The 24,594-nt window shown below is 42.9% G+C and overlaps 1 protein-coding gene across 3 annotated transcripts; it reads right to left on the bottom strand.

Annotated features, from left to right (window-relative positions):
• Positions 1–4,192: 4,192 nt before the first annotated feature.
• GAPDHS (glyceraldehyde-3-phosphate dehydrogenase, spermatogenic) lies at positions 4,193–23,677 on the bottom strand. Of its 3 annotated transcripts, XM_058195516.1 has the most exons (12): positions 23,596–23,654; positions 20,737–20,825; positions 16,573–16,758; positions 15,463–15,559; positions 14,299–14,405; positions 12,798–12,888; positions 12,069–12,187; positions 10,954–11,035; positions 9,370–9,521; positions 7,702–7,864; positions 5,772–5,869; positions 4,193–4,568 (listed from the first exon to the last, which is right to left on the bottom strand). In XM_058195516.1, the coding sequence occupies exons 3-12, from the start codon at positions 16,599–16,601 to the stop codon at positions 4,493–4,495; spliced, it is 1,014 nt and encodes a 337-aa protein (XP_058051499.1). In that variant the 5' UTR covers positions 16,602–16,758; positions 20,737–20,825; positions 23,596–23,654; the 3' UTR covers positions 4,193–4,492. The 3 variants fall into 3 exon arrangements, with proteins under 3 accessions (XP_058051499.1, XP_058051500.1, XP_058051498.1); XM_058195517.1 differs by lacking the exon at positions 20,737–20,825 and having other exon boundaries at positions 23,596–23,677; XM_058195515.1 differs by lacking the exons at positions 20,737–20,825; positions 23,596–23,654 and adding an exon at positions 19,272–19,402.
• Between the last annotated feature and the right edge of the window lie 917 nt (positions 23,678–24,594).

Below are 24,594 nucleotides of genomic sequence, written 5' to 3'. Positions count from 1 at the left end.
TACATAAAATGAATATAACTAAAGGGAACATTAGGACAGGGATGGTAGGCACGCTGGTGCTCTTCTGCACGCCCCTTACAGACCTCTTAGGAATGGGATGAGATCAACAGTAGGCAGTCTTAGGTTAAAGTTTTGGGGGGTTTGGCATGAGACCACAGAATCAGGTACTGCCTCCCAGGCATTAACAACTCTGTTACTGAAGTCATATTTTCTGCAATCGAGATTGGAACGGTTCACTTTTAAGTTTGAATCTATTGTGTACTCGTGTATTGTTGTAGTTGAAGCTGAAGTAGCCATTGACAGGTAGGACATTGTAGCAGATGATTTTATGAGCTATGCTCAGGTTGTACAGAAGGCGGCGTAGTTCTAAATTTTCTAAACCCAGGATTTCCAGTCTGGTGGCATAAGGTATTTTGTTGCGAGCAGAGGAGCGGAGGACTCTTCTTGTGAAATATTTCCGGACGCGCTCATTATGTTTATACTTTTACCTGTTATCGTATATATGATTGACAAAATAAATAAATAAAAATAAATCGTTTAGTGAAGGGGTGGAAGTTGCAATGTCGTGTGATCATGTGACGTGTCGTCATGAATTTGACACCCCTGACTTCGAGGAATCCATCCCCTTGCCTCATTTAAGAACCTGCTGGCGAGCAAACCCGTAGAAGTCCCAAGCCAGCCAGATTAGTAACGTTAATGTAAGTCCCCACCCCTTTAATATTACTCTTCTGTTTTGGCTTCGGCAATAGTCATCTGATGAACGAAACCGAAGGATCCAAATTCTATCAGTCTTGGGACTCTGTAAATTGGCTGCTTATCTTTTCACTCCCGTATGAACCCCTTCAGCCTCGTTTCTGGAAACCACAAGAAGTCAGTGAGCCCATATCAGCAGTTTTATTTGTTCCTTTCCATTGTTGACAAACGTTTCCAAAGCTCAAGGCACCAGATGTTCTCTGCAGCCACAATGAGATCTGAGAGATATTCGGATAGGATACTCGCTTTTCCTTAGGTGTAATCCTATTGCATATTAAAAAGGAATTATCTCTGACCCTTTCATTAAGGAGAACTTGCAGAACCAGAGGGCTCAGCTTAGAACCATTTGCTGTTCTTGATTACAGTTGTTGGTTACGTTGTTATTTTTAAGATAGTTTAATTGTATTCTTATGTTTTGTTAATCTAAACCAGTCAGAATAGCAAAATTTCAGCAGCCTGGAAATGAAATAAATCAATGTTTCTCTCAGAGGACTTTTGCTAATTTTGATTGAAACAAAATCAAGCTGCGCTTTGGAGTCTTTATTTCTGATGTTGAAAAAAAATTGCTTGAAATTATACCAGCCCGTTAGTTTATGGATCAATATTTTACGTAAAATCAGAAAAAGACTTAATCCGGTAACAAGATTCAGTAGGTTATGCAAAAACTGCCAATATAAGGCAAACTGCCACAATTCTAGTTCAGTTCCTTATGCCAAAGAAGACCATTATTCTTTCCAACATTTTTATTTCTATTGTTGCTTGCTTTTCTCTCTTGCTCAACATTTCAAGGAATTTTTTGAAATAAGTAAACAGGATGTTGTGATTGATGAAAACTCAGTCCAATAAGATTTCTCCAACTGGCCTCTTTGCTGGCTATGGGTAATGAGAAATGTTTTCTAACACTTCCAGAGGTTAAGGGGTGCATTTATTCCACAAGGGCATTTTGGACTGGCGAATGGCTTTGTTGATTCCTCTTATATCTGTAATTTATTTATTTATTTTTATTTTATTTGCATTTTTTTTTTGTTTACATTTATATCCCGCCCTTCTCCGAAGACTCAGGGCGGCTTACACTATGTCAAGCAATAGTCTTCATCCATTTGTATATTATATACAAAGTCAACTTATTGCCCCCAACAATCTGGGTCCTCATTTTACCTACCTTATAAAGGATGGAAGGCTGAGTCAACCTTGGGCCTAGTGGGGCTTGAACCTGCAGTAATTGCAAGCAGCTGCTGTTAATAACAGACTGTCTTACCAGTCTGAGCCACAGAGGCCCTGCATTGGATATCTCCAACCTCCTGTTCCATAACAAATAGGTACGGCAACACCCTTTTCTTCCTATAAGTAGCCCCAAGTTGTTTGCTAAAATTAGCCTGCAGTCCAGGAAACCAGTAAATTGCAGAGAAGATCAACAAAATCTGAAAATACCATTAGCTTTACTATTAGCAGTAAGGCAAATTTAGAAGCAGAAATCCCATTTTCTTAAGCAAAATAGCTTACCATTCTTATAGTGTTGAAGTTTTGAAAAAAAAAGTATAGTGTATAGGAGTTTCCTATGAAGTGTCTTCCAGAACATAGAGCTGTGAAAGCTGAATGCTAGGAATACAAAAGTATGTACAGCCAACAAAAGTGCGTAGTCAAGGCTATGGTTTTCCCAGTTGTAATGTATGGTTGTAAAAGTTGGACCATAAGGAAAGCTGAGGGTCAAAGAATTGAGGCCTTTGAACTCTGGTGCTGGAGAAGACTCCTGCGAGTCCCTTGGACTGCAAGGCAATCAAAGCGGTCAGTCCTAGAGGAGATCAACCCTGACTGCTCTTTAGAAGGCCAGATCCTGAAGATGAAACTCAAACATTTGGGCCACCTAATGAGAAGGAAGGTCTCACTGGAGAAGAGCCTAATGCTGGGGAAGATTGAGGGCAAAAGAAGAAGGGGATGGCAGCGAAGGAGGTGGCTGGATGGAGTCACTGAAACAATCGGCGTGAGTTTAAATGGACTCCAGAGGATGGTAGAAGACAAGAAGGCCTGGAGGAACGTTGTCCATGGGGTCGTGATGGGTCGGGCAGGACTTCACAACTAACAACATATCTCAATAACATCTGAGTTAAATTAGGGTCCCGTTTGATTCCTACTGTAAAGACAGACCAGGGGGATTCTCTATCATATTTACCATTTTACCAGATGCCTTGAGTAAACAGTGTTTTTCTTTAAAAAAGAATAAAAATAAAACCCTGATCATTGCTGCATTTCCAAACAGTTCTTTCTTCTGCATGTATAAAAGGATTCCATTCAGAAATATGGCCTATTATGGTGTCAGAAAGAATCCTCTGACACAATTGAAAAGAGTGATTAAGAGAGCGGTATTTGCTTAGCTTTCGTAATCCATGCTGATTTCTGATCAGTTCAGACTATCAATTGCTATAGTTTAGTTGCAATCGTAAAAAGCATAATGTGAGTTTTTCTTAATGAGAAAATTATCCATGAATATAAATCGAAGCAAAAACAAAAATGTTCCCAGGGAAGTGACAGCTTTCAGTGCTCAGAAACCTCCTAAAGCAGCAGTCACCAACTGCTGGGTCTGTGAACCACTGGTGATCCACGAGAAAATTCTGGTGGTCCACAGAAAACTTATCTGCATTTTTTATATTGCACTAAATCAGGGGTCCTCAAACTACGCCCCCTGGGCCAGAAACATGTAATGAACATTTGTGTTGTTGCAGAGTCTCCCCCTTTGGGGTCTTTTTGTGTGGGTCAGAGAGGGCAAGAAATTCCAACTTAGGGTCTGCTTCAGCCTCCTGGTGTGGGGCTTTGGGCAAAGGCTGGAGGGAAGTGCTGCTGGTGGCAAAGAACCGGAGGGCCTTGTTCCAGTGGGACAGCATCATGGCCTGGAACTGGCTGACCATCTCAGCCCACTGAGCCTCCAGGCGCTGGTACCTGGTCTTACACTCCTGCAGGTTTTCCCTCTGCTTGGAAAGCCTATGCTTGTAGTCCTGAGTGAGGTGCTTCTGCTGAGCCTCCTTCTCGGTCAGATCCAATTTGAACCAAGCCAGCTGTTTTGCCAACTCTTTCTTGTGGTGGCTGCTTAGCTCCAACAACTGCTTCCTGTTGGGGCCCTAAGGAGCCTGGATGGGGAGGTGAGGAATGGCTGGGAGGGGAGGGCTGAGTAGAGGTCAGCAAGGCACCCCTCAACATGAGTGACATCGAGTTGACCATGCCCACCCAGTCACATGACCACATAGCCACACCCACCCAGCCGATCATTAGGTAGATATTAGTGGTCCATGGGATTTAAAATTATGAATTTTGTGGTCCCTGAGGTCCGAAAGGGGTTGGTGACCCCTGTCCCAAAGCACATGCGTTTGGCATGATCAAGAGCCCGAATTCCAAATCCCTAAGACGTTAAGATCATCACATGGATACAAATCAAGGCCAGTTGAACTCCAGTGGTTTTTATTTCAATGCTTGCAAGATCTTTGAAGACGCTACAGCCACACAAACCAATGCATAACCCCAGAGATGAGATTCCTTCTCCGGGGAGGAACTTTGGTGCAATTTATCTTCACTAAATAAGCTGCTGTGGAAAGAAGGATTCACGCTCACGGATACACGCACACACGTACACACAAAGCTTTACACAAAGTGCAGTGTTTGGGATTCTGTGGTTGAAGCAAAGAACCTATTGACTAAAAGTGGTGAGGCCCTCGATTGAATAGCCTGGAATGTAACTCCGACTCAGGGTTCAAATCTCCTCCTTGCTGTACATGTGCTTCAGGAGATCCGCTACACGACAGCTGTACCCATATTCATTATCATACCTGCCGGGAGAAAAAAACACACCTAAGCAAATCTTTATATTCAAGAATGACACTGTACAAAAGTCAAAAAGGCTGGAGCCCGCTCAACATCACAATGCCCTTCTGAAGTTATTCCTTACTTCGGCTTTCCAGATTCTGGGACATCGGGTTAAGGCAGAGGTCAGTAACCCGCGGCTCACGAGCCGCATGTGGCTCTTTCATCCCTCTGCTGCGGCTCCCTGTCGCTGGTCGGCGCTACAATTTTGAGAGCAGTTTCTGTTTCGGGGGGGGGGGGGGGAAGCATGGTGTGGCAGGAGGAGACTCTATGGTAAGGGGCGAGTTTTCCAGTCAGCTCCACAATTGATAGGACTTTTGGTTAGGACAGGTAGAGGGAAAAAGACGCCGCACTAGGAGGAGCCTCTATGGCAGGGGAACTGGACTTCCGGTCAGCATAGGAAAAAGGACGCTGTGCTAGGAGGAGACTCTATGATGGGGGAACTGGACTTCCGGTCGGCTCCAAAACTGAACCGGGGGATTCCAGTTACGACCTTTGTGGCTCTTTGAGGGTTTAAGGTTGCCGACCCCTGGGTTAAGGTTAAATGCACTTACTATCATCTATAATTATAACGTGTTGCAGGTCAGTGGTAGTTGTACAGGCATTTCCTGTTTAGCAACTACCTTGTTTAGTGACCATTCGTAATAAGACAGTATTTTTTTTAAAAAAATCATTTTCCATCCAATGCTTGCTTTTGTAACCAAATCTGGTTAATGCTAAGTGAAGCTCAATGTCTGAATGCAGTGTGGACTTTGTGGATTGGGAAAACATCCAGTTTTAAAGGAGGGGGGAAATGCCAGGTGTATTTTCCATATTACAATTCAATACTTCTCCATTATTTGAATAAGCTGAAGAAATTAACCCTGCAAGTGATGGTCTGGTGTTTTGACAGACTGAAGGCATCTAACTATATATCCTTACTGGTGAAGGAAAGCAACTCAAGACAATTTTGTTGGGCAATTCTACTTGTGGCAAAAGATCATGAAGTAATGCCCTGGCCATTTTCTGTATGAGCTACAACAGGGGTCTGCAAACTTGGCTCTTTAAGACTTGTGGACTTCAACTCCCAGAGTTCCTCAGCCAACAAAGCTTGCAAGTTTGCAGACCCCTGAGCTACAATATCTTGGAAAGCTCAACTGGGGGGAGATAAAACCAAGGGTGCAGCTTACCAGGAGATGAGCTTCACAAAGTTATCATTGAGGGAGATGCCTGCTGCGGCATCAAAAATAGAGGAACGATTGTCGCCAATGAAATCAGTCGAAACAATCTGCAAACAAAGAAGAGAAAACTATGGTGTACAAAGAAGATAGAGGGAGAACACTTGTAATAACCAACATCCTGGGCTCAGAGCTGGAATTTTGAGTCTCAAAATTCAGAGGATCAAGAGCACTCCACTTGAAACGGGAGTGCTTCAAATTCAATTTTTTTTGCACATAAATCCCAAAAGGGATTCACCATTTTGGACAGATTCCACAGACATACCCTTTATCAAAAACCGTGTCTGGCATTGCACTTGTTTTGAACTGTGGCAACCTGCAGTTGGCCCTTAGGTTTATCCACAGGTCCCCCTGTGCCTCAAAGCTATCTCACTTACCATTATTGATGTGCCCTCGTGACATAAAGTCATCTCGTGCCCAGCCTATAGCTGAGGCTGCTTAACTATATTTATCTGATCCAAGGCGAAAGGAGTTTTCCATCTTCTCCCCACTCTGCTTTTTATATGCACCATCTTTTGCATTTCAGTGGTGTGCGGTTCTTGGTGCTCTCTGAGCTTGGTTGTTTGGTTGCAGATAGTTCATAATCCATCTACACAGTGTCGGAGAGTATGGGGCTTCCTGCTTGTTTATTTGTAATTTGCCCTGCCAGTTTTGGTGGGGGTGTAGTTTCCTCCTTGGTAGTTCCTTGAGCTACAGATGTTCTGCTCTACTGGGTCTATAGTCAGTGGTGGTATTCAGCTGGTTATATCCGGTTCGGGGGAACCGGTAGCAGCGGCTGCGGGAGGCTCCGCCCACCTGCCCAGACATCATCACATCCCATTTTTGACACTTGGCGCATGCGCAGGGGTGGTGTGTACGAGCAGAGCGAGCACACGTGTTTGCTCACATTCGCGAAGGTAAACGAATACCACCCCTGACTACAGTGGTTACACAAAAGGCACTAGGTCTCCCTGGCTATTTTCAGAAGCCGCAGATACAGTCTCTTCCCTTTGAGCACTGGCAAAGGGCATTCAGGCTTGAGCTGCAGGAGAAAGCATGGGGCATCTGATGCCAGCTCCTTGTCTACATGGATAGATAAATGTTCTGACTGCCAGCAAAACGGCACAGGTGAAAGAATGAAAACCCATCCACCAGCACCTCTCAGCACAAAACATACACAGACACACCACCTCTGCAGAGAGATTACAAGAGTGAGACAGCAAAGAAGAGAGTAAGATGGAGTGACAGGGAGAAAATGGAGGGGGGGGGGAAACAAGAGTAATTCAGGAGACTGAATGAGGAGAAAGCGAGAGAGGGATGGAGGGAGGGATGGGGTGGGGTTGGGGCGAGAGAGAGGATAATCCATGGATAATCTGATGGTTGGGCAACAGTTGATCCACTGGGTGAACAGAGGCTTTCTGGTAACGTACGGAAGGCAGAAACCCCCATCCACTCCTCAAGTCAGCTTTTCATACAAGACTAAACCCCACTGGCTTGTCTATCAAAACTCACCTTTTTCCTTCACCCCCAACTCACATAAACAACTGGTGATGTTTTTCCCACCAGCAAGAAATCCACCAGTGGCTTTCCCTAGCCCAGAGGTCTGCAAACTTGGCTCTTTTAAGACTTGTGGACTTCAACTCCACAAGTTGAAGGGAGTTGGGAGTTGAAGTCCACAAGTCTTAAAAGAGCTAAATTTGCAGACCCCTGTCCTACCCTGACACAGGCTTCCGCTTGTCGGCATTATTACAAAAAGCAAACAATGATCAGCTGTTAGAGCACATTATGCCAGCCTACTCTAGAGGTTGCCTTGCATTAAATCTGCTGAAGCTTAAGGTAGCTCATCGGAGCATCTTAAAATAATCCTGCAGCTCGCCAATGGAAACATAAACAGCATGTTTACCTCATCTTCTGTATATCCCAGGATCCCTTTCATTGGCCCTTTAGCTGCTTTCTTGATAGCTTCTTTAATCTGAGCATAGGTAGCTGATCTAGAAAGGCGGCAGGTCAGATCAACAACAGACACATCGCACACTGGCACACGAAATGCCATGCCAGTCAGCTTCCTGGTTGGGGGAGGGGGGAGGAAGAGATTTGGTCATTAAAAGGAGAAAGAAACAGTTTCCATGGCAGTCTAGAGTTGAAGTATCTTACCACCAACCACTCTGTCCTCCAAGGAATGAGGGCGAGAACTGGCATTTAAGACTAAGACTCCAGCTAAGTTGTTCTGACCCAACTCCTCCAATACGACAAACCGTCTGTATTTAAATTAATGATTTCTTTATTAAGAGCGCTGGCAGCCCCGGCAAAAAAGTTTCTCTCTCAACGCAGATTAAGAGATCTGTCCAGCAGGGAGATGAATAGTTGCCTGCCACATCTATTCATCTCCACCCCCTGCCTTTTATCCCCGGAGCTAGGGTGGGGCTTCGCTAGCAGTGGTGGCTCTTCCTTCCCAAGGATCAGCCCATAGATTTCCATTGCTCTCCTCTCCTCTGCCTTCTGCACATCCATGCATCAGGCACTGGACCCAATTGTTCCTCCTCTTCCTCATCAGCCACCTCCAGATCTGGGGACTGTTGACTCGCCATCTAAGGGCTGACAGACGGCCCAGGCTCCATCTCTGTCTCTCTGTCTGACAGCTCCATTCCTTCTTCCCCCTCAGAGCTCTCAGGTTGCTTTAATGCTGACCCTGACTCCCATGCCACCGCCTCATCTGATTCGGCTGCTGGAGGGGCCGGCAGCCGACAGACTACAACGTAAGTATTCCCAATTGCAATAAATATCATTTGGCAGAATCTGTGCTATTTTGTTTTCTCCGTTTTTTGTTAACGTCTTTAGTGTTTTCTTAATGACATTAAGAAAATGTCACATTGGGGTAGATCAGTGGTAGGTTTAAAAAATTTTTACTACCGGTTCTGTGGGTGTGGCTTGGTGGACGTGGTGTGACTTGGTAGGTGTGGCTTAGTGGGCGTGGCAGGGGAAGGATACTGTAAAATCTCCATTTCCACCCCACTCCACAAGGAGGATACTCTAAAATCTCCATTCCCTCCCCAATCTAGGGGAAGGTTACTGCAAAAATTTCCCTTTCCTCCCGATCAGCTGGGACTCGGGAGGCAGAGAATGGATGGGGGGGGGCAGTCAGAATTTTTACTACCAGTTCTCCAAACTACTCAAAATTTCCGCTAGCGGTTCCCCAGAACTGGTCAGAACCTGCTGAAACCCACCTCTGCAGTAGATTGACCCCACCGGGAAAGCTATCTATATAACTCACTCAGAATAAGTAAGGGTAGGTTTTAGACTAGCTCTTTCATTCTTCAAAGTAAGCACGGCTAACGATCAAAGGTTACAGGATAAATAATATAAAACATCCGGGTGTCCCGAGAATTATTCTCAGAATGAAATCCGGGCAGTTCTATGGTTTTTCCCTCATTCTCAGGGTCACAGATCAATCATTAGAAATACAGCCTTGCTTGTCTCTTACGGTCACATCTTTAGGATTGGCCCAAATGCACAATGCCCTCCCCAACCCTCCTCCCAACCGGTTTTCAGAAGTTAAGTTTGTTCTGCATACCCGTTAAGTTCAGGAATGATCTTGCCCACAGCTTTGGCAGCACCGGTAGAAGCTGGAATGATGTTCTGGTGGGCACCCCTCCCATCACGCCACGCCTTGGCAGAAGGCCCGTCCACCGTTTTTTGAGTGGCAGTGTAAGCATGAACAGTGGTCTGCAAATCAGAAATGTCAGTTGAGACAGGAACAGACAGACAAAGCGTTTCCAACAGTAGATTCGATCAAAACGAGTCACTTGGGTTGCCTAAAGGGGCTGTTTTTGTACGTACAAACGGAATGAATACAGAGTACTTTAGGGCAGAGGTCTCCAACCTTGGGCAACTTTCAGCCTGGCGGACTTCAACTCCCAGAATCCCCCAGCCAGCAAAGCTGAAAGTTGCCCATGGTTGGAGACTTCTGCTTTAGGGTGCGTTTGCTATCCTTTGCAAATCTTTGATTTTATCTGGACTGATGCACAAATGCTGAAGGCAGAGCCACATGCCGAAACTTATAGCAAACCCCCCCCCAAAAAAATCAATTCAAATGGGAAGAAGTGATTTACGAATGATTTTGCTATAAGCAAGTAGAGTAAAATATGACTATTGGCCAACCATAATCGGGATTTTACACCACCACCACCTTTAACTTGATTAGGAAGCCAGGTATTTAAGGACAGCTATTAACTGTATAACTTGGCAAACTGAAAGTGCTGTAGTTTATTGTTAGCTGATGTGTGGAGATTAATCAAAACACCCCCAGCCATTTCCTGAGGAACTCCCATTATCCATTATTCCCAAACCTTCATAGCTATAAGAGACACAGGAATGGCAGTATCGGGATTTTATCAGAAGGAGAAAGTGTGTTCTTTGTGGAATAAAGAAAGTCATTTTAACCCTGGTTTTTTCTTTTTCTTTTTGAGGTTGAATTGCTTTTACAGCTCTGTAATTTATTTATATATATAAAATTGGAAGTGTCTTGGCGACGTTTCGATGAAATCCCATTCGTCATCTTCAGGCTAGGTGTTTATAGCTTCGTGCTTCTAGGAGAAAGAAGCACGAAGCTGTAAACACCCAGCCTGAAGATGACGAATGGGATTTCGTTGAAACGTCGCCAAGACACTTCCAATTTTACGTGGGAGAAAACCCGAATAACCAAAGACCTACATACAAACACCTGTGAAAACCTCAGAAAACAAATATATATATATATATATATATATACACACATATATATATACACACACATATATATATATATATATATACATACATACATACACACACTTATCTGTCTTTACTTTTCTCTCTCTCTCTCTCTTTTGTGTGTGTGTGCCTTTAATACAATATTGACTCCTGACTACAATTGGACAAATCCCTGAAGTTTTCTTGCCAAGATTTTGGAAGGGGTGTGCCCTTGCCTTCTTCGTAGGAATGAAAGAGAGTGACTGGCCCAAGATCACTCAGTTGGCTAAGGTCACAATCACCAGGCTTCTAACCGGGTCCCTTAACCATGACATCAAATTGGCTCTCCTGTATGAATTTGGCAGTATAAAAATGACATAAATCAAGAAATGAATAAGCACATTGGAAAGAATGACATAGTGCTCACCATCAGGCCCTCCACAATGCCAAAGTTCTCATGGATGACCTTGGCCAAAGGTGCCAGGCAGTTGGTGGTGCAGGAAGCATTGCTGGAAAGCAAGAGTTACATGTGACCCTGATTTTTTTGTTGTTATTCAGCACCTACCCACCCCGCCACCAACCCGCATATGAAGTTACATCTCAACACAGATCTGTATTCTTAGGTTCTCTTAAATTTTTAGCTCCAAGTACCTAAGTTTAGTTCCAGCTTTAGGAAATGGAAATACGAATAGAATAGAATAGAATAGAATAGAATAGAATAGAACAGAACAGAACAAAACAGAATAGAATAGAATAGAATAGAACAGAACAGAACAGAACAGAATAGAATAGAATAGAATATAGAATTTTTTACTGGCCAAGTGTGATTGGATACACAAGGAATTTGTCTTGGTTTATATGCTCTCAGTGTACATAAAAGAAAAGGTACATTAATCAAGAATCATAAGGTACAACACTTAATGATAGTCATAGGGTACAAATAAGCAATCAGGAAACAATCAGTATCAATATCAATCGATCAATCGATCAATCCAACAAATATGAACCAAAAACTACCATTTTCTAATGGTTCATGCAAAGACAGCATTGTTTACAGGGCTTTCGTAAAGTTCTAAAGGGTGCCATGAGCTTCAAATTATTAGCTGAGAAAGCACACCCAATCTTTCCTCACAATTACAGCTTGCTCAGTATGTTGGTCCATAAACCAACCCAACAGAATGAAATTGCAAAGCAATCTTACTCAACTAAGTTTCTTAAATGGTATGAATAAAGCCGCTAAGACTTGCCTTCCCTGTCACAGTGCCTGCCCTATGGAACAGCCTCTTTCTTAAGATTCAGAGGGCCCCAAACCTCTTGGCCTTCCAGAAGGTTGCCAGAATCTGGATTTTTTCCAAGGCTTCAAGGCCAGGATATTAGGAGAGGCCAATAGGTATGGGTCTGGTTTTGTGAAATTGCTATGTTGTGCCTTAATTTTCTAGTGTAATTGCCTACAGGGAGGAAGGGATTGCACTGATTTTGTACAGATTGATCACTGCCCATCAACCCATAAGCTTTTCTTCAGTTGGCCAAGTTCGATCTTACCTCACAATGTTCATGCTAGATGGATCGTACTTCTCATGGTTGACTCCCATAACAAACATGGGTGCATCAGGCGATGGGGCAGTCACCACTACTCGCCTGGCTCCTCCATGGAGATGAGCCTGTAAAACAAATGGCAGATTTCCATTATAGAATATCAGATTCTACCAGCTCCCAGGCAATAGGACAAACAGCTTCAATAAGGACTAACTAGAAGATTGTATGCTTTATTTCAGTGCAGCAGAAATCTGTGCTGGCCCATTATAAAAAAAACAAGCATTTAAATGAAATCTCCTCAAACCCAGCAAATATCATAAGAGGGAATTTACACTGGTACTTAGGGGACGCAGTGGTTCAGTGGCTAAAACGCTGGGCTTGTCGATCAAGAGGTCAGCAGTTCAGCGGTTCGAATCCCTAGGGCCGCGTAACCGAGTGAGTTCCCGTTACTTGTCCCAGCTTCTGCCAACCTAGCAGTTAGAAAGCAGGTAAAAAACGCAAGTAGAAAAATAGGGACCACCTTGGTGGGAAGGTAACAGCGTTCCACGCACGTTTGGCATTTAGTGGGCCACATGACCACAGAGATGTCTTCGGACAGGGCTGGCTCTTCAGCTTTGGAACGGAGATGAGCACCACCCCCTAGAGTTGGGAACGACTAGCACATAAGTGCGAGGGGAACCTTTACCTTTACACTGGTACTTATCTCAGAGAAAGGATCTACCTCAAGATACTTACCGAAGCTTTATCAATATTGAGGAAGACTCCAGTAGATTCTACTACATACAAGGCACCTGCATCTGCCCAAGGAATCTCATTTGGTTTCATGCTATGAAATACAAGAGGACAATCTTTATTCAGACCTTTATTCAGACCTGCACCTGCCTGGACTTCTACTCAAGCAGCAGATTACTTTCAGGGCCCCTAGGCTTCAGCCAAGTAATTGGATGAACATGTCATGGAATCCACTCTCCCCTCTGACCTTTAGAAACACTAGTATCCCTGACATTCACATGCTCTTTTCTTCTTTATGTGTGCAACTCCCCCACCGAAGGTTTACCCTTCTGCAATAGCACCTCAACTAGATTCACATACTGTGAAAAGCAATGAGTTGGTCAATAAATGGCAATTGGTACAAGTTCACACATGCTGAATCCAGACAAGTGAATCGGCTTCATTATAGTGCATAATCTGTATTTTGATAGAAAGAAGATAGTATAAAATGGAAGAGAATTGATAAGGCTACCCTTCCCCAAAGAGCCCAAAGCATTGGTTCTTAGTTGCCTGGAGTCTCCGGAGTCTGACAACAGTGTGACCCTGTTCCCAGTGTGCGCATGCGCAGAGCTGCCAGGAGACAAGAACAATTGAGGAAACAGGGTTGACTTGGGAGCAAGGCTTGGAGATGATTGGCCCCTCTCATAATACGTAAAAGAGAATTGAATGGGACATGAGCTTTTGCAGGAAGCAATTAGTTCATCTGGCCGATTCAAGATTTGAAACTTCTGTTTGTGACTCTGTGCCAAGTTTGGCCTTGCCCTGCGTCTGGAAATTAGCTCTCTGGCAGCGTTCCACGTGAGCTAGGTGGGTGTCGATAACCTTCTTCTGAAAGACTGTTTATCAAGCCTTGTGAACTGTAAATGAAAGTAATTTACAGCCATATGAATTAAAGAGGTTTGCCAGGACTAAATTTGTGCTGTATACTTTCTAAGGCAGCCTAGGTCAGAACAAACCCCATGAAATAGTGTTGTACACACTTATAGTTAGCTGAGTGTTTACACAGCCTCAATAAAAAAAGTGTCAACTTCTTTAAACAGACATCTCGTAAGGGTAGATAAGAGAGCCAGTTTGTCACAGGAGTTAAGGCTGCAGGCTGGAAACCAGGAGACTGTGGGTTCAAATTCCACCTTAGTCACAAAGCCATTTGGGTGAGCTTGGGCCACTCTTTTTTTCATAGCCCAAGGAAGTAGGGAACGGCAAACTACTTCTGAAAAATTGCCAAGGAACCTGCAGAAGTAATCCAGACTGTCATCAAGAGTCAACAATAATTGGAAGGCATACATATACACACACACATACACAAAGTTAGTTATATTCTCATAAGTCTCTTTCTAAGCTGCCCAACTACCAAAGTTCCCTGGGCAGACCACATTACTGAAAATATTAAAATATTAAAATATTTTAAATAGGTAAAAAATTGAAATGGAATGAATGCATTATGCTCCGTCTTATTCCCACTTACCACTGAAATACTGAGATTTTTGCACCGTTCACTACCAGCTTTCCACCCTCTGCCATCACCTCTCCCTTGAAGCGCCCATGAGTAGAGTCATATTTGAACATGTAGACCTGTGGAGGAAAGAAGCTAAAGCCACATCATCCCAGGAGAACTGAATTTGTGCCACCTCTCTAGCTTGATCATCACCTTCTTTTAATGACCCCATAACCCCTTGCTGGGTGGAGTCTGGGCAACTGAATGGAGCTAGCAGAGTGTTTACTGGCCAGATGCCCTTCCTGTCGCCAATGCAGGGGTTTTTTTTTAGTAGATATATTCTCATTGTGCCCAGAGAGAGAAATATCTGCCTCTACCTAGGATTGAACTCACAGCCTCCTGATTGTGAGGAGAGAGCTCCACCTCTAAGCCACTGCACCACTCATCTCTCTAGCTTGATAGAGGTCTAAAAAGAGGCAGCCCATCCATCTCCATTTGTCCAGGCATCCAACAGTTGCACAAGGATGCTGGGTTTTCAAAGGGTTAGGTCCCCAGGTGGTCCTTGCTTAATAAACGGTTGTTACAACTCCAATTCAAAGTTCCAACATCCACCCTCAACCCACCCCTGTGGTCACATGATTGCATTTTGGGTGCTTGGCAAACAGTCAAGCACCCAAACAGTTTATGTCCATTTGCAGCCTCTGGGGTCACAGGGCTACAATTTACAGCATTTATTTATTTTTTGCCAGAAATGACATTTACTTTTATTTTCCAGCAAAAACAAAACAAAGCCCACTGCTTTATGACTGCTGCATTCATTTAACAAAAAGTTGCAAAATTGGGTGAGTCACTTAATGATTCACTTAACCAACAGCACGACTTATGACAGTAATTCTGGACCAGCTGTGGTCGTAAGTCAAGGACTACCTGTAAACAGAGATCGTTCCTGTTTCCCAAGAATAACTAGGTATCAAATTAGAAAAGTCCTAACCTCTGCTTACACTCTATTGCTGGACTCCCAACTGCCTCTCCATTCCAGCATAGTTTACAGAAAGAGATGGGGGACATGTACAGTAGAAAGGACCTTCTTACCAGGGTTTCAATGAACTCTGACACTTTTCATATCCTGCTCCATAAGGAAACTAAACTAATTTTTACAAGAGGTTTGGTGTAATCTCATAAGAAAGCCATTACCATGTAGTTCACATCAATGTAAGGGTCATTGATGGCCACAACTTTGATCCCCTTCTCCACGCAGGCCCGAAGGACCAAGCGTCCAATACGTCCAAATCTGCAGGAGCAAAGAAGCCTGTTTGTTAGAGCACAATCACATTCCTTGGGTACAATTAAGGTGAGCAGAAGGGATTACTTGAAAAAAGACTTCCTTTAGTGCAATGTTTCTCAATCTATAGAATAGAATAGAATAGAATAGAATAGAATAGAATAGAATAGAATAGAATAGAATAGAATAGAATAGAATAAAGAGGGGAGGGGAGGGGAGGGGAGAAGAGGAGAGGAAATAGAGGATAGAATATAAAATGTAGAGTAGAGTAGAGTAGAGTAGAGTAGAATAGAATAGAATAATATAGAATAGAATAGATAGAATAGAATAGAATAGAATAGAATAGAATAGAATAGAATAGAATAGAATAGAATAGAATAGAATAGAAAGAGTGGAGTGGAGTGGAGTGGAGAGGAATGGAATGGAATGGAATGGAATAGGATAGAATAGAATAGTTCTTTTATTGGCCAAGTGTGATTGGCCACATAAGGAATTTTTAATTTTAAGACAAGTAGACATCCCAGAATTCTCAAGCCAGCATGAGGGAGGTAAACTCGAGTCCCACGGGTATGACCTCTGCCCATATCTGTTTTTAAAGTGGCCTCAGGAAATTGCTATGACCTTCGGATGGACAAGACAGCAGGAAGATTCCCAGAAACTACAAGGCTTGGAAGTCAGGGGTTTGCCTCTCGGTTTCATGTTGTACTTCCACCTAGGTTTCACTGCAATTTTCCAACTTGACATAAACTATTGCGTAGTGCAACCCAAATATTCTGGCTGCAGAATCAAACCAGCAAGCTTTATCCAATCACAAAGGCTTTGTTTAAACATTATTGTTGCAAAAGACCAAGAAGAAGGGGGAAAAAATACCCATTTCATTTTCTATCATTGGGGGGGTGGGATTTCAAGAAACTAGATTACCATTTCCTAACATGTGGACTTCAACTCCCAGAATCTCCCAACCTCGTCTTAAAATACAAAAATATCCACTGGGCACTGAAGGGGGGGGGGGAAAAGCTTACCCATTGATTCCAACAGCAAACTCCGCCATTTTTTTCTTAGGTGGTGGTGGAGGCGGTGGAGGGGGTGGAGGTGGAGCTTCTGGTTCTGGCTCTGGGGTGGGTGGCTGAGGCTCGGGCTCTGACTCAGGAGTACCTGGCACTGGCTCAGGAGAGATCTTTGGAGGAGACCCTTCACTGATCTCAAGCCTGGAGGAACATAAACGTCATGAAAAGAATGAAAGTAATGGCAAATTTATCTCAGTTGACATTGAGCCTGCTTCAAGCGTAGCCTTATACTATATCAGGCTATGTCTGTGTTCGTGTGTGTATACATACATACATACATACATACTTATATCGTATGTAGTATATGTATGTGTGTGTATTGTGTGTATGTGTGTGCATATATACATATATACCATGTTTCCCCAAAAATAAGACCCTGTCATACATTTTTTGAACCCCGAAATAAGTGCTTGGCCTTTTTTTCGGGGAGGTCTTATTATTTTGGAGCGCGTGAAATAAGACTCCTCCAATTTTGGGGCTCCTCTTGCAGTCTTTCCTGATTTCTAGCTCTGTCTCCCTAACCCTAACCAGAGGAAATGGCGGGGACCAGCTGCGCATGCATTTAAATATTTTCGGGGAAGGGCTTATTTTAGCGCATGCGCTCAAAAGCCCAATTGGGCTTATTATCAGGGGATGTTTACTTTTGGGGAAACAGGGTATGTATATATAATTTACATCTCTATATTAAAATCAATAAACATCACACCCTAAAAGTATTCCAAGCTGAATCTCAATTATTTAAAAAAACTACTGCATTTGCATGAGTAGTTCTCCTAACTCAATCATTTAAGACCCTATTAACTTCGAAGAAAGGTCCTCCCAGTGGGTATCTTTACCACACCTGCATTGGAGCAAGAATTCACATATATTTTTCTCAAGGGCTTCCCTGAAATCAATAAAAATATCCTAGTAGTATCATCCTTTGGAAAACACTATGTAGTGAGCACTATAATTGTCAGATGCATTCAGCTTATATTTCTATCTTTTCTATAATTTTAGAATTCTCTTCCTTCTTCTCTACTGTCTTTTTTCGGCAACTTTGCTTGAGAAAAAATTTGAAGTTAGCAGGCTTACCTTCCCTGAGATCAATCAAAATGATTCTACTGTGGATCTGAAAATATTTTTCTCCTGAACCAGGTATAGCCAATTCACATGTAAATTGGTTTCTCTCTAAGCCATTCTATTATTTGTTTGCATTTGGCTTAATGCAAAATATAAAGCCAGCCATTATGGCTTATAAATCCTGGTTTCTGATCAATGATTGCAATGAGTATATTTTACCTATTATTAAATTCATATTAGAAACTATTAGTTCTTCTTCAGGGATCTGGAGAACTAAAATTTGACAAAGTGCTACTTTAAATTCCAAGACAGAAGGAATGGCAGATCTCATGTACATATCCACTCCAATCACCGTAAGATCCTCAACTGTTTCTACAAATTCTTTCAAGGCTAATAGATGTGATATTTGTGAAATTGAAACAAACAAGCAAAAACGAATGTTCAAATATCATGGTATTTTTGTATGTAAAGAATATTCAAGATAATTATTTGAGAGGACAACCAAAAAGTTATTGGATGCCTCCAAATAGGCAAATGTTGTGGTCCGCCAGCAGCCTACGGAGCTGAGAATGGAATCGGACAGCGATGAGGCTGAGGAAGAGTGTGGGCCAGTCCTGGAGGCTGGGGAAGGCCCAAATGAGGGCTCTGCGTTGGAGGCTGAGGTGGGGCCAGGGCCATCGGGGAGTGAGGTGTGGACTCCAGAGCCTCCAGAGGCTGATAGTAGTGAGGCAGAAGAACAGGAGGAGCCTGTTCCTAATGCACGCATGAGAAGAGCTGCCAGAAGGCAAGAGCAGCTCAAGCAAAGAGGATGACTCGCATAGGGCTTAAAAGAACAGCAACGGCGTTTGGGCTTTTTGCTGGAAAACGACGTTGATAGCTTTGTCTTGTTGTATTTGTATCAATGTCTTCTGAACTGCCTTTGGCAGTTTGCCTAATTGGACCAAGGTTGGTGATAGGACTGAGAATTGTATTGGGAGAAATTTGCTTTAATTTAGTTGAACTACGCTGAGAATGAGGTAATTCTCAGCTGTTCGAATAAAGTTTGTTTTTACACTGACTGAGTTTCCTACTACCTACTTGGGCCTGGGTCATAAGGAGGAAAATATTTTCTTCCATGTACAGCTGTAATATACTCATTCATCAAAAAATACACTTTGTACGACAGGTTGATGTTAAATAATTTCCATGTGACTAGGCAGGCTTCTAAAAAAGACATTTTGGAAATGCTGTTATTTTTGCTTCAACACCTATCCCTCCACTGATCTTAAGTTTGTGACTATACATGACAGTCATTTCTTTCCAAGTACAATACTCTATATTGATAGGCATACTACTATCCTTTAATGAGGCACTGGATAACATATGCCCACCTCTCCAACCCTGCTGGGCTACAATTCCCATCATCCTCACCATTTGTTAGGTCGGCTGAAGCTGCTGAGAAAAGCAGTTCAACCATGTCTGGACGATCACAACTTCCTCCTCCCTGTTTCAGGGCATAAATCCAAAGATCTTACCATTGATTATATCGATTCCATAAACTTCATGGAGGAGATAGCAGTTAACCTTTAAAGTCTTTCAAGATATTTTCTTACCTGAACACTTTGACACTAACTGCTGTGCTAGTGCTACACTGATCCATTTTCGGTGAACTATTGCGTTGATTTCATATACTGGCTGACCTATCTACTGCTTCTCTACCTAGAGACACTGAAACAGGATTTCAAAAAAAAAGTTAATATTCTCAGCTGAGCATTCTTTAACCATTGTCAGAAAACACTTCGCTCCATCTCCATCCACAAACCCTTTTCAAAATTATTTTCTTCATTTTCCTTTTATGTTCTAATTCACAGACTGACAAATATATTATCTCAAACAATTTGGGGTAAGGCAAAATACTTGGTTTCAATTAACTATCCTAAATGGGTGTCTTCAAAGACTTTTTGGGTCTTCTTGAGCTGGAAGATTTGGGGAGGGAGGGGAATACCCTAACTGAAGTGCACTGTTTCCAGTGATGAAATGCAAAAATTTTTGCTACCAGTTCTGTAGGTGTGGCTTGGTGGGCGTGGCTTGGTGGGGGTCATGTGACTGGGTGGGCGTAGCCAACTTTTTTTTTTTTACTTTTTAAAGCATTTTTTACTACCTATTCGCTCAAACCAGTAGTAAAAAGATGCTTTTAAAAAGTAAAAGAAAAGGTTCTGACGATAAGGCGGCACAGCTGATTGACAATCATCTGTGCCGTGCAATCGTCAGAACCTTTTTTTTTTTTACTTTTTTAAAGCATTTTTTTTACTACCTATTAGCCCAAACCAGTAGTTTATAACTACTGGTTTGCCCGAACCGGAGCAAACTGGTAGCATTTCACCTGACTGTTTCCCTCCCAGCACAGATCTATTAAATCAGGATTCCCCAAAGTGGTCAGTATCAACTCCAAGGATCAGTTGGTCTATCCAAGAGATCAATAAACAGCTGGTAGTCAAAATAAGATCAATAAATGTCTGGGTGTCAAAAGACTATTCCTGGAAGATTGTGATTAAAATTCACTATTCTCCGAGAAATATCAATGCCCTTTTTTGAGGCAGGCTTCCCATTAATAATATCAACGGTTTTAGTAAGAAAAGGTATGTTAAACCATACATTTTAAATATTGCCTATCTATTATTATTCGTATTTATTACTTTCATGTGTTTCATAGTTGATGAACAATCTGAAATTTCATAAAGGGATTGATGAACTGAAGAGTTTGGGAACCTTTGTATTAAATCAAATTAAGCCAGGTAATCCGATGAGACACACATTTTGTCCCAATAAATACATCTCCTTGGACTTTGTGTTTATTTGAAATTACTTTCTGACAGCACATCCCACACAACTTCTTGGCAACTACAAGACAGAACAGAAGCCATCTTCATTTCATCCCTGCCAATTCAACTCTGCAATACTCCAAAGAAACATTTTAGCCGTTTTACTAAAACACTTTACAGATTCATGGCAATCTTTTTGTTTAGTCATTATTTATGTGTAACACTGCACTGTCAAAAAGGAAGCTGGAATACATACCTTAAATGCAAAGCCAAAAAAAAGAAAGAAACCTTTCTTCTGAAGTCTAGCAGTAGCAACAGCTTGCAGTTCAGCTATGAAAACTGTTGCTATAGAAATCAAAAATTTGAGAACATGAGCTATCTTCTTGTAATTCGAGGATCTTCTCATCTATTTATTTTATTTAACGTGTATATAAGCTGGCATATTCAGCATCTTTTTAGTATAAGCATATTTGGCAATGGCTTGGGATTTAATAATAGCCACAAAAGATTAGCCCAGGAAATATTTATTCCCTACCAACATAAAATTGACTATACTATTTTTGATGCTCCAACCTTTCATATATGCAATGAAAACTTTCACCTATCATTTTAAAAAAATGCATTCTCATTCTCATTGCAGGCTCTCTCAGTCGCTGCAGTGCTACTCCGTGGCCAAGAACAGGGTTCCAAGCTTACCCCAAAACATATTAAAGAGATACCAGACCAGGACCAGCCTCATCATGTACAAGCAGTCTGGATTTTTTTAAAAAAACAACAACAACCTATCATATCTTGGTTACAACAGTTATGACCTTGAAGAAGTGACTGGCATAGAATGACGGCCAAGAGGTGGCTTATACACAATGTAGGCTAGGCATAGTGTTTTTAATGTCAGACTACACAACTATAGCCACCGAAACTTAAGTAGAAATTTCTTAGTACCTACGCATTGATGCTGCTGACAGCAGATGCAATCTAAATTTTCAATTAGAAAATTGGCTCTCCTATCTCCACCGGGTATCTGTCTCCAGCCCTCCATTGCTGGCTTTTGATTTCCATAGCAGAGACAAGAAGCCCAGCTTGCATGCTTCCCTTTGGGGGCCTAAACAAAATACTCCATTCACCGCAGTAATGAAGACTTATATCTCCCTACCAGAGAAAGGTCAGGCATTTCATCCAAGGATCATTTCTCCCCCAAATCTACCTTGCTGCTGCTGCTGCTGTTATCTTCAATGCAGACAAGCTAGCCAGACACTAGCTGCACTTTCCTATACCATCAAGCTTAATGTGGGCTGCTCAGCGTGACTTAGCAACTGTGCAAAAACCAGGCCACTCTGGCTTAGTCAACTAGTGACAATTTAAAAAAAAAAACATTTTAGCACAATATTCTGTATGCTTAAATTTAGAACCATCATGCCAGGCTTTAAAAAAAAAAATAAGTGAAATATTTGAGTCCAAAAATATGCATCATAGGAAGAAACACACTACAGTGTCTGATTTGCAATGGTGTGGGGGGGGGCATTATTCACAATATAACACATTCTTACAATTATCATGCAGGATTGCTACCTAGGATCCTGCTGGCAAATGGAGGCAGGTTATCTTAACTCTGTCGAGTCTTTTATGCCAGTGAGAAAGTCACGTCAACAAGCCAGATCTGTGCAACCAGAGCTGAATTTAGAAGCAAGCAAACTAGAGGGGTCTTTTTTTTTTTTAACTTTCTCCATTTCAAAAAGATGAAATGTTTTTGAAATGCAGATGTTAAATGAACTAGTCCAGATTAGTCCAGATCTCATGCATGTAGTCACACAGTACCTTTTTCCACTTAAGTGTGGATATATTTAGAGCAAAATTTTTAATATGTATGATTTGGAGAAGAGGGTAAACCACCCTTTTCTCTCAAACAGGAACAGGGAATGGAGTGACGGAATCCAAGAGCTAGGTTTAAAGGAGCTAGAAAGGGAGAAAAAGATCAGACAGTATATAGACAGGCATTAATTTTGCATTCGATTTCTGCAACCAACCAACAGTGAAGGTCAAGGGCTGAAGCTCCCCATCTAGCAGCCTTCTAAACCTAATCAGGATTATCAATTCTCCTGGCGTTTCTGACGCAGTTGCATTTTTAGAGGGAGCCATTGCACAGACCAGGGAGCACAAGCAGATGACTCTGCATTCCCATCTTCCTGTACTCTGGGATCTCTTCTCTAGCACGAAGAGCAGATAATCCTTCCCGCTGCATCTCACAAAAGGCTGTAAGCTTCGTCAGCTGCACATAATCCCCAAGACTATTGCAGGCATCCTCTCTTCTCAAGGACAAGGGCCTCCCTTTTTACTATCTGCTTTCCCAGCAACTTTTTTGCAGCAACCAGCCCGGCTAGCAACCCCATTTAAGACATTCTCCCCCATGCCAAATGTAGAAATCCCCTCCAACTATATTACCAAGGGGCTGTCGAAGCACCCAAAAAGCCTGCACTCCAAAGGCTTGAGCTAAAAACCAACTCTCATTTTTCTTCCCTGTAGTCATTTTTAAGAGCAAAATATCGATTGCGTGACTCCTCTAAACGTTCCCACCTGTGCCCCATCCCTCCTTCAGCCCACAAACTGCTACGATGCCCTCCCAGATAACCTTGTACGCCTTTTCCAAGGTTATCCGGCTTTTTAAGGGACCTTCCTCCATCTCCCACAAACCAGCATATTGAGGAACCCACCCTTCGATTTAACTTCTGGTCCCCCCTTTTTTAGGGGCCAATTCCTAGCCTTTTTGTGTCCCCCCCACTTTCTTTCTTTCTTTTTCTTTTTCTTTTTGGTTTTCTCTAGCATCTTTGTTTAAATCACTCCATCACCACCCTCTCTTCATCTGCACAATTCAAGCTGATTTATATATAAGTCTCCCCCTCATTTTGCTTGGTGGGGGGGGTCCTTCAATTACTCCTCTGCAATGCCCTTCATCCCCCCCCCACTAGCTTGAACCATGTACGCTTAGGGTGATGGGAGGTGCCCCCCAACAACCCCTAGAGCAGCAAGGCGAAGGAGGGGAAGCCGCTTCAGGGGCGCCCTGCCTCTTTGAGGGCTGCCGGCCACCCTGGTTCTCCACCTGCCCTGCCCTCCCGCTCACCTGTCCGCCTCCCCAACCGAAACGAGATCCTCGACGGCGTCGAACACGGAGAGTAACGGCCAAGAGGTGGCTTATATAGCTGCTAGGCAACGCCTCAGGCCCCGCCCCCTCCCCCAGCAGCCGAAGCCTATCCCCCACACCATCCCACAGAAGACACGCCTCCGTCTGTCTCCAAGCGGGAGGGGGGGCTCCCAAGGAGCCGTAATGCGCGTGCGTTGTGCCGCTCAGTCAGTCGGTGGTACCCGGAGCATCCTAACGGCTGCTTTGGCCTCCCATGTGCGCGTGCGCAGTGAGGCTGTGGTTACCTGCCGCGGCTGAAGGAGAATGCTGGGCCTTGTGAAGGGGTGGTGGTTGTTTTTTTTTCCCCACCCGTCCTTTTGCCATTGTGCCGTTGTTAGAATCTTTTCGGGTTATGAAGAGGCTCCTGCCAAACTTACAGGAACCTACAATTCCCCGTAGTATATAGAGCCCAACCGTGTTAGCTGAGGTGATCCGAATAGGAAAAAGGCTGGAGAAAAATCAGGTGTTTTGTGTTATAGCACACCTGTGTGGGAATCTGAGCAGCTGAGGGGGAAAAGGCATGGGGGGGTGGGGTAATTTCTTAATTAAGAAATTAAGTTTGAGGTGTTTAATTTGTTAATATGTTGCCATTTCCTCAAGGCCCGTCAACAACCGTTTTAAGAGACACCAGCAATTTTCAAATAAACATCAACATAAATAACTTGAAATGTATCTTTTTTTTTCCCCCAGCAGTTCCTAGACATTTTCAAGTGCTTATAAATAAAAAAACAAACTACCGCACTGCTTGCTTGCAAGTAACAACCAGATACTGATCTTCAACCGGGGAGAGGAATAGGAAAAAAAATATCTGGATTACTGTTAGGGTGCAAGTGTTCTATGTTCTCAGAAATTGTGCATCAAAGGATTAAAGAGTGAGAAGAAAGCATCAGGGAACAGGAATGTTCTTTATTGGCCAAGTGTGATTGGATACACAAGGAA

The sequence above is a fragment of the Ahaetulla prasina genome, chromosome 10, assembly GCF_028640845.1.
Source record: "Ahaetulla prasina isolate Xishuangbanna chromosome 10, ASM2864084v1, whole genome shotgun sequence".
Classification (NCBI taxonomy): domain Eukaryota; kingdom Metazoa; phylum Chordata; class Lepidosauria; order Squamata; family Colubridae; genus Ahaetulla; species Ahaetulla prasina.
Note: the sequence above shows the minus strand (reverse complement) of the source record. Positions and strands in the feature narration are given on the sequence as shown.